This window comes from Vipera berus (assembly GCF_964194415.1).
Source record: "Vipera berus genome assembly, chromosome: 3".
Lineage (NCBI taxonomy): Eukaryota > Metazoa > Chordata > Lepidosauria > Squamata > Viperidae > Vipera > Vipera berus.
Window position 1 is genome coordinate 67578019 of NC_138204.1, and position 13165 is coordinate 67591183.

At 35.5% G+C, this 13165-nt stretch overlaps 1 protein-coding gene across 3 annotated transcripts in view; it reads left to right on the forward strand.

Moving 5' to 3' along the window:
* The window catches only part of FGGY (FGGY carbohydrate kinase domain containing), a 164489-nt gene that overhangs the window by 101544 nt on the left and 49780 nt on the right, over window positions 1-13165 (forward strand). The window contains exons 11-14 of one of the 3 annotated variants that reach the window (XR_014026026.1): window positions 3451-3598; window positions 5090-5164; window positions 5316-5451; window positions 9700-9790. Coding sequence is in view for 2 of the 3 variants with exons in the window: in XM_081324604.1 (XP_081180730.1) it covers window positions 3451-3598; window positions 5090-5164; window positions 9700-9820; window positions 12416-12510 (439 nt within the window). In the remaining variant the exon portion in view is untranslated. Of the gene's footprint in view, window positions 1-3450; window positions 3599-5089; window positions 5165-5315; window positions 5452-9699; window positions 9821-12415; window positions 12511-13165 lie in introns of those variants that run through there. The other 2 variants (XM_081324604.1, XM_081324605.1) reach the window with 2 other exon arrangements.

Here is a 13165-nt window from a genome sequence, read left to right on the forward strand (position 1 = left end):
TGTTTCATTGATTCTCCACTTTAAGGATTTTGTGTTTATTTTGTTGCAAATGCTTGGGAGTCTTTGTAGAATCAGTGGTGGCATATAAATATGACAGACATTTGTTTGTATATTCTGAACATCAAGTAATTAGGTTAAATGGAGAGAATCATATAGTTAAATACATGAGCTTTTAATACCCTTTAAAGCACCTGAAGCACCGGGTCTGAACAGGTCCAGGCAATCTCCAGATAAAATAGTGGTGGAATGAAAGAAGATCAGAATAAGAACCTTGTCAGGGGCAAACTATATGGACAACCAATTCTTATGGCCACACACCATTCTTGTTTCTTTGTTTTTGTAACATTTAAATAGAAAAGTGAGCTACACATCCAAATAATCATTTCAGAGGGTCATATCATACCTCCTGCTTTCATTATAGATGTTTCATTTTTTTCAATATAATATTAATAAGAAACCATTCTTGTATTCTGCTCTCTATGTTCCCTTTTGTTCCTGTAGTTCTTTTTCCATTTTCTTTCAGTGGCCAAAATTGTACAAACGACGTGCTAATTAATTAATGTAATTAAAATTAATTAATTTCAAAATTAATGCAATTTAAATAATTAATAGCTATCTTAGCACAATAATTGCTCAGATAAAAGCAGTCTTACAAAAGCAGTCCTTTGTAATTCGTGCATTTATTTTGCAGCAAATGAGATTTCATTGTTTCAGAAGATGTCCCCCAAAGAATTTACATTTTTTGCGAATTTTCTTCAGTATATCTTTTGAAGACCAGTAGCATAGAAGTCTTTAAAAATATTATTGTATATTTTGATGGATGTATTTGCTTTGCCAATTGATGTTACAGAATATTTAATCATTGGTATAGCAATATATTAAGTTTATAGACAAATTTATTTATTTATCAAATTTAGAAATTACCCATCTCCCTCACAGAGATGTGTTTGACTGCAGCTAACACATAGGATTGTTTTGACCTGAGAAACCTTTCCAAGACCATTTTACAATCTCACTCAAGGTCCACTGATTAAGGCATTAGGCTAAAAAGCAAGACTACGAGTTCAAGTCCTGCCTTAGCCATGAAGGCAGCTAGGTAACTTTGGGCCAGTCCTTCTCTCTCAGCTCAACCCACTCACAGGGTTGTTATTGTGGAGAAGATTGGACAAATAAGTGCTGGATATGTTTGCTACTGCCTTAAGTTGTTTCTAAAAATAATAAAGGCCTGAAATACCTTCATACATACCTTCATCCACAAAAAGTTTACTTTTGGGATACTTAATGAGTGTAAATTCTAGATCAGGCATGTCAAACTGCCGGCCCACGGGCCAGATGCGTCATGCCAAAAACTAATCAAGGAGAGAAGCAACCTAGAACTAAGGAGAAACTTCCTGACAGTTAGAACAATTAACCAGTGGAACAACCTGCCTCCAGAAGCGGTGAATGCTCCAACACTGGAAGTTTTTAAGAAGAGATTGGACAGCCATTTGTCTGAAATGGTATAGGGTTTCCTGCCTGGGCAGGGGGTTGGACTAGAAGACCTCCAAGGTCCCTTTCAACTTTATTATTATTATTAACTGCACCCACCCCATTGCCGGCAATGGGGGAAAAGTCCCGATACGTCATATGGCATCATGTGACGTTGCAAGTTTGACATGCCTGTTCTAGATGAATTTGTGGACTGTTACAGCTTCATGACCTAACTTCTTGTGAAATATATTTGAATTGTCCCATGTTCTCTGTTTGAAATCTTGTGCTACATCACTGAAGCCTGCTTTTTATTATCTTTTTTCTTGTCCTCTTTCATTGAACAGTTATGTTGGGCAACACAGTAAAAATGAAATTGAAATAATTCTACGGAAGAATTTTAACAACTTTCAAACTAGTGACTCCCCCCCCCCCATATACAAGACATCACATTAATATAACAATAATGTTTTAAAAAACTTTAAAGTATATCAATAATGAAGTAAATTAGCTATTTTAATGTGTTCCAAGTGTACTTCATTTTGAATGATACCATCCGATAGCAAACACATGGTAAGATCTAATTGAAACAATGTGAAGCTGAATGCTTAAATGTAGAATATAAATATACAGCTGCAAGGAGGTCAGAAGTCAGAATAGTAAACACATGCCAAATTCCCACAGGGAACTCGTTAGTGCATGGCTGGGGCTAAATGAATATCACTATTTAGACCTCCAGAACTGAGACATTGATTAGTCTGTTATAATTAGATAGAGATGCTATTTTGGCCAATCTCTCTGGAGATGGAAAGTCTTCAATACTTAGATAAAGAAGGTAAAACCAATGATAAAAATTAGAAAGCTGCTCAAAAGGTTTTTAGACATGTATAAAAGTGGTAAGAGCAAGTTCCATTGGCATGTCAGTGCAGGCATTATGAGGCTAGATTGCTGTTCCAGTTGATTTCAGTGATATTTGGCATGTTTTGCTTTCTTTGGCTCTCAGCCTCTGGGTGCATACTGGAGAAAGTTAAGCACACTTAAGTTCCACTTGAAATTAATGAAATTAAACCCAGTGCACATTATCTGGATTGCATCCAAGCCTTCAGTGGATGAGGCTGTGGAATTTGCATTGTGCCTGCTAAATATCCCGACTCGCATGAGTATTTCACCATTTAATCTCTCTGTTAAAGTTGTATATATAAATCACATGTATTTATATGTGGTCTCACATACAAATCACTTGTTTTCTGTGATCTCACAAAGTACACTTCTTTCTTCATGGAAAACAAACAGACCCAAAAAATTACAGACCAATTAGCCTCACATCAATACCTGGGAAGATACTGGAAAAGATAATAAAAAAACAGATCTACGGACATCTAGAAACAAATAAAATTATAACTAAAAGCCAGCACGGGTTTGTTAAAAACAGATCACGCCAAACCAATCTTATTTCATTCTTTGACAAAGTGACTAAATTAGTAGACTAGCAACAGTCATTTGTCTGAAATGGTATAGGGTCTCCTGCTTGAACAGGAGGTTGGACTAGAAGATCTCCAAGTTCCCTTCCAGCTCTATTCGGATTGTACAAAGATAATAGTCCTTAAACTTCTAGCAGGACAGTCAGTGTATAGATAGCAATATAAAATGTCATTAAGACTTAGTTAACCTTTTGCAATTTGAGAGTCTAATTCTGAACAAGACTTGATTACAGCAAACTGTGTTTTAGCATTATAGTGCAGTTCATTTTCTTGCTGGCATTGAAATTACCTCCTAATTCTGTTTCAGACCCCTGTATAAACCCCCATACATCAAGTAATATATTAATATTCTCTTTCCTTATTCCTTTACAGTTTCATTTTGCAAGCCTTTCCTAGTTTGTGTATCTCTTATTAGGAGTCCAAATCATGCAATATGTTCAGAGAATAACCTTTCTCCCCCAGCTCTGCTCACTCCCTTTTTTTTCATTTGTTTTTCTTGCAGAGCTCAAAGTATATATACATACTTGAATGGTCACCTGGATCTGATTAAGAAATCTTTGCCTGTGGGTTTGCTCACTGTTGATTTACATGTTTGGCCAGATTTCCATGGCAACCGATCTCCCCTTGCAGATTTGACTCTAAAGGGCATGGTAAGAAACAGTCTGTTGTTGTAAAAGGGTGAAAACAGAATAATTGTATAAAATAAGACCATGAAATTAGCATTATTTTACATATTTTATCATTTTTATTTGAAAATCTTACAGAATGTTTTTCCTGAAATGATTGACATCCAAACTGAAAAAGATGGAAAAAACCCCAAAAGTTATATGTAATTCTGTTATCATTAAAACATAATGATAAATCATTCCCTATACATATAAAACTTTTGTTGCTATTTTTTTAATTTTGCATAGTTTTATATGATTTTATAGGATTATCTGAAATTTGCAGGGATTTGATAAGCAGCAAATTCCAAATTATAATTGCTACTGAATATAACAGCAAAAATGCAGTTAAAGATACAGAAGTATATGATAGGTCTACAAAGACGAGAGGCTGTTTTTGAGGTTACATAGGGTGGGAAGTATATACAGTAAGTCTATGTGCCACATTAGAAAAGCTTTATTAGGCATATGAAGACTTGGACAAAGAGAGAGAGAATTTCATCCTGGTAAAAAACTTGAATTCAGTATAAAACTGTTGATCCACTGTATTTCTTATTAATCTCTGGATCCAAACCTCACCTGCCAGCTTCTTTCTGCCCTCAAGCATTTCCATTAACAAGCATTTACCCTTTCACAAATGCCTAGCTTTTGGAGGTTGGACAACCATTTGTCTGAAATGGTAAATGGTCTCCTTCTTGAGCAGGTGGTTGGACTAGAAGAACTCCAAGGTCCCTTCCAGGCCCGCTATTCTATATTTTTCTATGTTCTTTCCACAAAATTATTTTCTGCATCAAAGTTCTTTTTTAGTTGAATGCTATGTTTGTGGCCCATAAGGGTTTTCTTGAAGAGACGTTTCATAGGGTACGTGAGTTTTCAAATAGATTTTGTGCTTATTCTGCAATACTCGTAGCATAGCAAAAAGGAGATACTTATCCAAGTCACTTGTTAGACTGGATTCAATCTCATGTTCCACATATTAAACCCTAAAGATGGCATGCTTTTTAGATGGCATTAATTCTTTTGCTTTGGGGATAACTGCTCATTTTGATTTATGTTTATGCTGGTTTCATGGCAAAATGCATGGTGCTTGAAGTTAAACTGAAACTTGCAATAAAAATAAGCAAGGAGAAATGCTGCTTTCCTTCAAAATACATTAAATTGATGTCTGTCTCAGTTTTCAGTTCCCCATTCACAAAAAATGGCAAGTATATTTATCCTTTATGTACCCCAGTATCTATGTTGTTCCCTTGCAACTGGCATTATTTTCCCAACTTGGAAGTAACAATAAATCCTGAAGATGAGTGCCTTTTTAAAGACCTGTATTCTTAAATTTATCCAATCCAAGCAATTCAAGCTAGAGTTTATTACCAAACCATGTGATAATGAAATCCATAAATTACTTCTATGATAAAATATATTAGAATCTTCTCCTGGAAAGGAAATTAGTAAGTACAGAAATGTTCTTGTTTCCTTCAGGTAGTGGGACTGACACTATCTCAAAGTCTTGATGATCTTGCTCTTATTTATCTAGCTACAGTTCAAGCCATTGCGGTAAGTTCAGTAAATTTTCCCTAAGATTTAAGGGAAATGTTCTTTTCTTGGAGGTCATAATATATTATTTTTTTTCGTAGCAAATGACTGTTGAAATTCTTAGGTCTATTTGTGAATGGAGAAACTGAAACAATTTATCTAACCCTAATAGCGGTTTTCCCAGTTGCAATGTATGGCTGTGAAAGTTGGACCATAAGAAAGGCTGAGCGCCAAAGAATTGAGGCCTTTGAACTATGGTGCTGGAGAAGACTCCTGCGAGTCCCTTGGACTGCAACGCGATCAAACCGGTCAGTCCTAGAGGAGATCAACCCTGACTGCTCTTTAGAAGGCCAGATCCTGAAGTTGAAACTCAAATACTTTGGCCACCTAACGAGAAGGAAGGATTCACTGGAGAAGAGCCTAATGCTGGGAAAGGTTGAGGGCAAGAGAAGAAGGGGACGACAGAGAATGAGGTGGCTGGATGGAGTCACTGAAGCAGTAGGTGTGAGCTTAAATGGACTCCAGAAGATGGTAGAGGACAGGAAGGCCTGGAGGAAGGTTGTCCATGGGGTCGTGATGGGTCAGACACGACTTCGCAACTAACAACAAAACCCTAATAGCATTGAGCGTTTTTTCTTTCTTTTTGTTGTTGCTGCAAATGGTTTGCATCGGTATCCTGTAGAAATAACTATCAGCATTAGCATCTCCCGCAATAGCCTAAACCTAATATTATTCTATGGAGTAATGCAGGCAGTGTGGCAAAATTTTTTTTAAAAAGAGGAAAGTACAAAAAGAAAAGAAATTTCAAATGTGTTTACATTTGTATTTATGTTGTCTCCTCTCCAAATCTGTCTTCCTTGTGGTTAATTACATATAAACTCCTGTTCAACAGGGGGAAATTCATTTGATTGAGCGATACGGAATGCAATGATAATTTGGTCGTGTCAGAAGCAGTAGTGTGGACTACTGGTACTATTGATTGATATGTTGTACTTGAATTTTTAGGAGGCAGCCTTGTACATCTGGAATGCAGGCTTTTCTACCTCAGGCCAAGAATTTAGGAGCTAAAAACAAAAAAAAAACTATTTCACTTACTTTTCAAGATACTGTTGCATATGAGTAGTTCAGTTTTTATGGCTGAAGTAATTTCAGTGGCCATTTTATTTTCCCATTCAACAAACAGCAAAAGGGAAGGGAATTGTGAAGACACATACCATTAGCAGGTAGTAATTAATTAGATTTTCCTTTTCCTTTTCCTTGTGAAATAGAATGGCAGATGATCCTGTGATCTTCCAATACTTTTCTAATATTCACTATACATAATATTTCTAAATAACTTTTTTAAAAATCCCAAGATATGGTGCCTGGCAAGGATTACACAGAATGTAGATTTCTAGGATTAGCTTTTTGCTGGAACATCAAACAACACTCATTTGGATCCAGTTCAAAAGAAAGTTTGTATGTTTGTTTGTTTTTAAAAAGCCCCCCCTGAGAAATGCCATGGATGTCCTATGGGGGCTCTTAGGTACTGGATTGGATGAAATGCACTCCGACTCAACCCTAGCAAGATGGAATGGCTGTGGATATTTGGATCCCTCAGAGACAAGGTTTTTCATCTTTGGTTTTGGATGGAACAACACTGCCCCAAACAGACCCAGTGCACAATCTGGGGGGCCTCATGGCTCCTGCTCAAAGAGCAGGCTGCAGTTGTGGCCAGTTGTGCACACCTTTGGGTGGCATCCCAGTTAGATAAGATAACCTTTATGGTCATTTTTTTACTACAGTATGTACCCATACACATACATAACACACACACACACACACACACACACACAAATAGATATTTGCTTCATCTTCCTCATATGTGGACATTTATAATTGATACAACCTTACAGATATCTATCAAATCTGCTATGGAACTATAACTTTTTTTTCCAATCATAGTCCAATAGTTTCTGTTCTTTGTTAAGAGTGTTCCATAATATTACTCTGCCCAGTTTAGCAATGAGACCAATTTCTTGAAATCCACTTGCACAGTTTTAACACTTCCCCGCACACAAACAGAATTACTCTATATACAGCTAGAATGTATATTTGCTAATCTTATTATTACTGTGCTTTGATAGTACAACAGTGGTGTACTTTCATGCCAGTCTTTTTGATTTAAATAAGAAATGCAAATCATTTCTCAGAAAATGAGAACTACTAACATTATCTTGTGAAAGACTATAGTACCTCTTTGCCAAACAAGCACTATGTCATTATTTTATGCTAATGAGGCGGAAGTTTTCTCAGTTGGGTATCCTGGGAAATCCATCTATTATTATTCTAGTGTTTCTTTATACTAGATTCTATTGTGCTTTGAAATTAAACTCACTGATCCCTCCTGTGTTATTTTTACAGAGGTACTGCATATAGAATGTAATGCACAATAGTGTGTGTGTGTGGGGGGGTTATTACTCAGTGATATACAGAGCTGGTTTTTAGTATTGTAGCAACTAAAACAACAAAAACCTAATGGATCAGGGCCTGCTATTTTCTGTAACATTCAGAAAATATTACTTTTAATGCTTAAGGGCATTTTGGAAGTATAACTTTCTTACTTGGAAATTAGTCACTCTTATAGGAATCAAAATATTACAGTCACAATATGTTAACTTACAACTGTATACAACCTCAGGCGGCATGTTGTTCACATGTATTAAATATCATTTGAACTCTCTAAAAGCTCATCTGTTTTCTTTCTAGTAAGGGATTTTTTAGGAAAGTGGCATTTGCATGGGATATCTTTTAGTTTGCATAGTTTTCCCTATACAGGTAATCCTCGACTTACAACAGTTTGTTTAGTGACTGTTTGAAGTCACAACACTACTGAAAAAAGTGGCTTATGACTGTTTTTCACACTTACAACCGTTGCAGGGTCCCCATGGTCACGTGATCGAAATTCAGATACTTGACAACTGACTCATATTTATGACGGTTGCAGTGTGCCATGGTCATGTGATCCCCTTTTGCGACCTTCTGACAAGCAAAGTCAATGTAGAAGCCAGTTTCACTTAACAGTTGTGTAACTAATTTAACAACTGCAGTGATTCACTTAACAACGATGTCAAGAAAGTTTGTAATATGGAGCAAATCTTAACAAATGTCTCACTTAACAAGAGAAACTTTGGGCTCAATTGTGGTTGTAAGTTGAGGACTACCTGTAGTAATGTATAAGATAATGAATCTATATTAACTATATTGATGTTAACTCAAACAAATGAGGTAGTTTCACCTTAAACTTTGCTGTGACCTTTTTCAGGCAAAGGTAAGGATAATTTTAGTGGGTGTCATACTGCAGAGAAGAAAAACAGAATAATTAGGCTTGAGATGGGGAAAAGGTTATTTTTGTGTGTGTGGAGATACTATAAATATTAACTTCAGTTAATGTTACAGATATCTAGATAAATATAGGTTGTGGGAATTCTGAAAAATATCCACAGTGCTCTCAAGTGGTAAAATTGTAGTAGTTAAGAGTGAAACCATTCACAATCTCAAACCAAGACACAATTTTTAAAAGTGAATACCTGTCCATTAGTAATGAAAGTAATGGGCATAGGATAGTTTTCCTCAGTCTAATGATCTCCAGAAGAGTTGGATTACATTTCCCATCATCCACATCTAAAATAGCTAATTAACGTATTGTGTGTCATTAATTGTATTGTGCTTTCCATTAGATGCCCTTGCTAATGTTAAAAGTTTGCCAGAACTACCTATCTTAAATCAAAGTTCCTGTGAAACTTAATCAGGATGAAATAAACAATTGAAGTTTAACTCTGCTTTTCTTAAATATCCTGGCGGAGTCTGTACAGGCATTTGTAGTACATTGTAAATCTTACAATGAACTTTGGCCATGCTTCAGAAGATGTTCAGTGTTAAATGCTGAGGGAATTCTTTAGCATTATGAGTTTGGCAAAGGGTAGATTTGGCAGTAATGTTACTTTTGAGGTTTTTATTTTCTTTCAGTTGAAATTCAAAAAACAATTTTAAATACACAGCGTTCAAAGGGTTTCTCAGCATGAGCTGGAAATGTGAAACAAAAATCCCGTAAACCCATTTTAAATGTTTATTTCTATTTTTTTAATTTTACTTTTTCAGAAGGTAAAACAAAGGTTAGAGTTGAAAAAATGCTCTTGATTGGAGCTATTATAATCAAATTGATTTCTAAACAAAAAAATGTATTAACATGGATATAAAAGAGAGATAAAAATATGATTGCTCTATGTTTAACTGTTAATTCTTGCATTTCTTCAACTTTGTGAGTGAGGAAGAAGATGTACTTTTGTGTATGTTTTTCTTATAAGCTAATGTCTGTCTTACAATTAATCTGGAGGTGTAGATGGACAATTTAATGTCAAAAGCAGAGAACTTAGAAATGCAACATTATAGTCACTTAAAAAAACTCTTCTTTCTTCTCAATGGAAATAACTATGGCTTTTCAGCTTTTCAAAGAACCATTTTACCTGTAGGGTTTTTTGTTAATAGATATTTCTTTATGTTCTGTTGCATTTAAGTTGGGAACCAGACATATTGTAGAAACAATGCAAGCTGCAGGGCATCATATCAACACTCTCTTTATGTGTGGTGGTCTGAGCAAGAACCCTCTCTTTGTCCAAATGCATGCGGACATCATTGGTAAGTTTCAGAATACAGCAAAGGAAATTAGCACTAGACTTGCTTTCCTGTTCCTTGGCTGAAGAAATTGCAGGGTGAATATTATGACAAGTTCATAAAAATAATCAGCAAATAAGTCATATATTAATCTTTCCAATACAAGTAGGCCCTTGACTTGCAACCATTTATTTAGTTCAGGGGTCTTCAAACTTGGCCCTTTTATGAGTTGTGGACTTCAACTCCCAGAATTCCTCAGCCAGCGTGCCTGGCTGAGGAATTCTGGGAGTTGAAGTCCACAAGTCATAAAAGGGCCAAGTTTGAAGACCCCTAGTTTAGTTACTGTTCAAAGTTACAATGGCACTGAAAAACATGAGTTATGTTTTTCACACTTACGACTGTTGCAACATCCCCAATTTGGGCGCTTGGCATACATTTATGACACTTGCAGCGTCCCGGAGTCATGTGATCACCTTTTGTGAATTTCTGACAAGCAAAGTCTATGGGGAAGCCAAGTTCACTTAACAACCTTGTTACTAACTTAACAACTTCAGTGACTCACTTAACAATTGTGGCAAGAATGGTCATAAAGTGAGGCAAAGCTCACTCAAGAACTGTCTTACTTAGCCACAGAAATTTGGGGTTCATTTGTAATCATAAGTCAAGGACTACGTGTAGACTGGGAGTCTGCCATTGTACATTTTACCTTTACTGGTTAATATTAATAGTATCTCAGTGTTTCATTGGAAAAGTTAAATTCATTAAGCTAAACCACAGCTAGATGCAATTAGGATAGATTAAAAAAAATCAGTGAAAAAAGGGATACTATTGCATTGGACTCCCAAAAAAATCTCAGAAGAGCTAAAGTGCAATAGCAAAGCCTCTATTTTGTAAGGAGAATCTTCAGGATTTATCCTTTTAGATTGTTCTGATAGGCATGGCAATAATTATAAATGGTGCTGAAATTGATGAATTAGTCTGATTCAATCAAAAACAAATTCCTATATAAAGATAAGTAAATTCCAGGAATTGAAATGGTTCAGAGTATGTACCATTGTGAAATAATATTATTACAGTTGTATTTTGCTGATGGATTATTTCTCAATAATTTGTTGAAAGTAAAGGAATAATTTTAATTTGTCAAGTAATGCAACCACGTACAGTAAGCCATGTGTTGTAGGATTTAATATATCTATTGATTCAATATAGGCAAGCAGTTGCATTTAATTCATAGTATTCAGTGGTGTGTTAGTATTTGCCATTTATCAACTCTTTCAGATATATAAAATTGGCATATTTTAAATCAGAAGTAGATATCAAGAGATTCATTTTTCTGGTCAAAATGTCAATAGCATTTATAACAAGGTGCCTGTCTATAAAAGGAGATCCAACTCAGTTAACTTGTCATTTACGCATGAGTATTTTTGGATATACAGTATCTTGTGGTTAAAAAGATTATGTATTTCACCTGTGGAAAATGTATTTCTACAGTTCTAAAAGGTTGGGATTAAAAGCAAACTATGAACCATATGAGCTGTTTATTCTTCAGAGGAACCAATATGGTTTAGATCAGGTCTAAAGCTTGGGCTCTGGGTATTTTGCTTTTAGATTTGCATCTCTTCAACATCAAACCAGGAATTGAGATCAAAATCAGCATTAAGTAATTACATTTCTTGAAAGCAGAAAAAGTGAACCAAATGATATAAGGTCTTGACCTGAGCTAGATATGTACAACAGGCTGTTGCCACAGCGGTTTTTTTCTATTTGTCCAATGTGATTGGACCTTTTTCCTTATCTAATTCAAATAGCTTTGGAACCAAGAGCTCTTTCTGATGTCTAAAATTAAAGATCTATTAATAGATAATTCTGATTAAATTTTAAACTGGGGTCCTTTGACTGTATCTAATAGCCAAGCAGAATGTTGGACAAAGAGGCCTTTCTGCAGCTTTGGAATTTTTCCTGATTGTAGGAACTGTGATTGACATAGGATGTCAGAGTTCATCTGACTAAAAAGCTCTTGGTTCTGTTGCCCTCATTAAAATCTATCTGATAAAATAGCTAACATTCCTGTATCAATCCCCTATTCTTCCAGGAAAATACTGAATATATTACTGTTAAATGCAAGCACCCATTAGCCAATTATACGGGCTACCAACAGATAATTTCATAGAACATTTAAAAACCTCAGATTCATATTGTTCAGAGGGCAAGATGAATACATTCATTGTTCGAAAGCACTTACAATGTGAAACATAAGCACCAAGTAAATTAAAAATACATTTAAAGCATGACAGCTATAAAGCCCTTTTATAATTTAGTTGCTCCACAAGTTTAAACAATAGTGTTTGTCAAAATATTTTTTACCACAGAAAACCTACTAATTTCATCTATGCATCCTAAGACAGTATACATACATCACTGCAGGTTTCTTAATGCTGCCCCTGGCTGTTTCCACATTCAATTTGGCTTGCATTTAATGCTTTGGGGACACCAATAAGATCATACCAAGAAGCCATATCAGCCTTTAAAAAGAGGCAACTGCTTTAATATTTCAGGGAGAGGTGTTTCTTACATGCTTCATACCTCAGGCCCTTTAACTGATTTGTTGTCTTTGTCTAGGCATGCCTGTTGTTCTAGCCCAAGAAGTGGAGTCTGTGCTAATGGGTGCTGCTATTCTTGGAGCCTGTGCTTCTAAAGATTTTGCTTCCCTGCAGGTATGTAATCACAGAAGGTTCAAGTTGAATACAACAACTTGAACTCTGTTTTTCTCTGTTCCACCTCAGGCACGTTATAATTTAGAAGGGGGAGAAAATACAGGTTTTGATCATTACAGAAGCTAGTGTTTTTAGCCAATTTTTTTTGTTTATGGATTTGGCTGGTTAGTTGGTTAGGTTAAATAAGGACATGGAGCCCACAAGTGCTGTATAATAGGGCCTAGACATTCAAGACAGAGAAATTCAGCGTGGAATTGGAATTAATATTTATTTTTGAGGCAATGAGCACTTAATTTACTTTTAAAGCTAAAGTTCTGATGCATCATTAGGAAACATTGATTTCTGCACTGGGAAATTAGTAGACATTCTAATTTATGAAGTGTTGACATATCACAGAGTGGATATGCAGTGTATTAAATTATATTGGTTGGTCACAGTCAAGAAGAGAAATCAATTAAATTTGCCTTTGAAACAGAAGTCATGATAGTATAAAGAATTCTGATATCACTGAAGTGAGTAAGTATCCCATTTTTTGAGTTCAGGATGTTTGTAGAGGTAATGAAAAAGTTTCAGTCCCTCAGTATATGGACTAATTGAAAATAACTAGCCTATGTCCTTCAGTGGATTTTTAAAAAACAAAAAAAAAACAAATGCT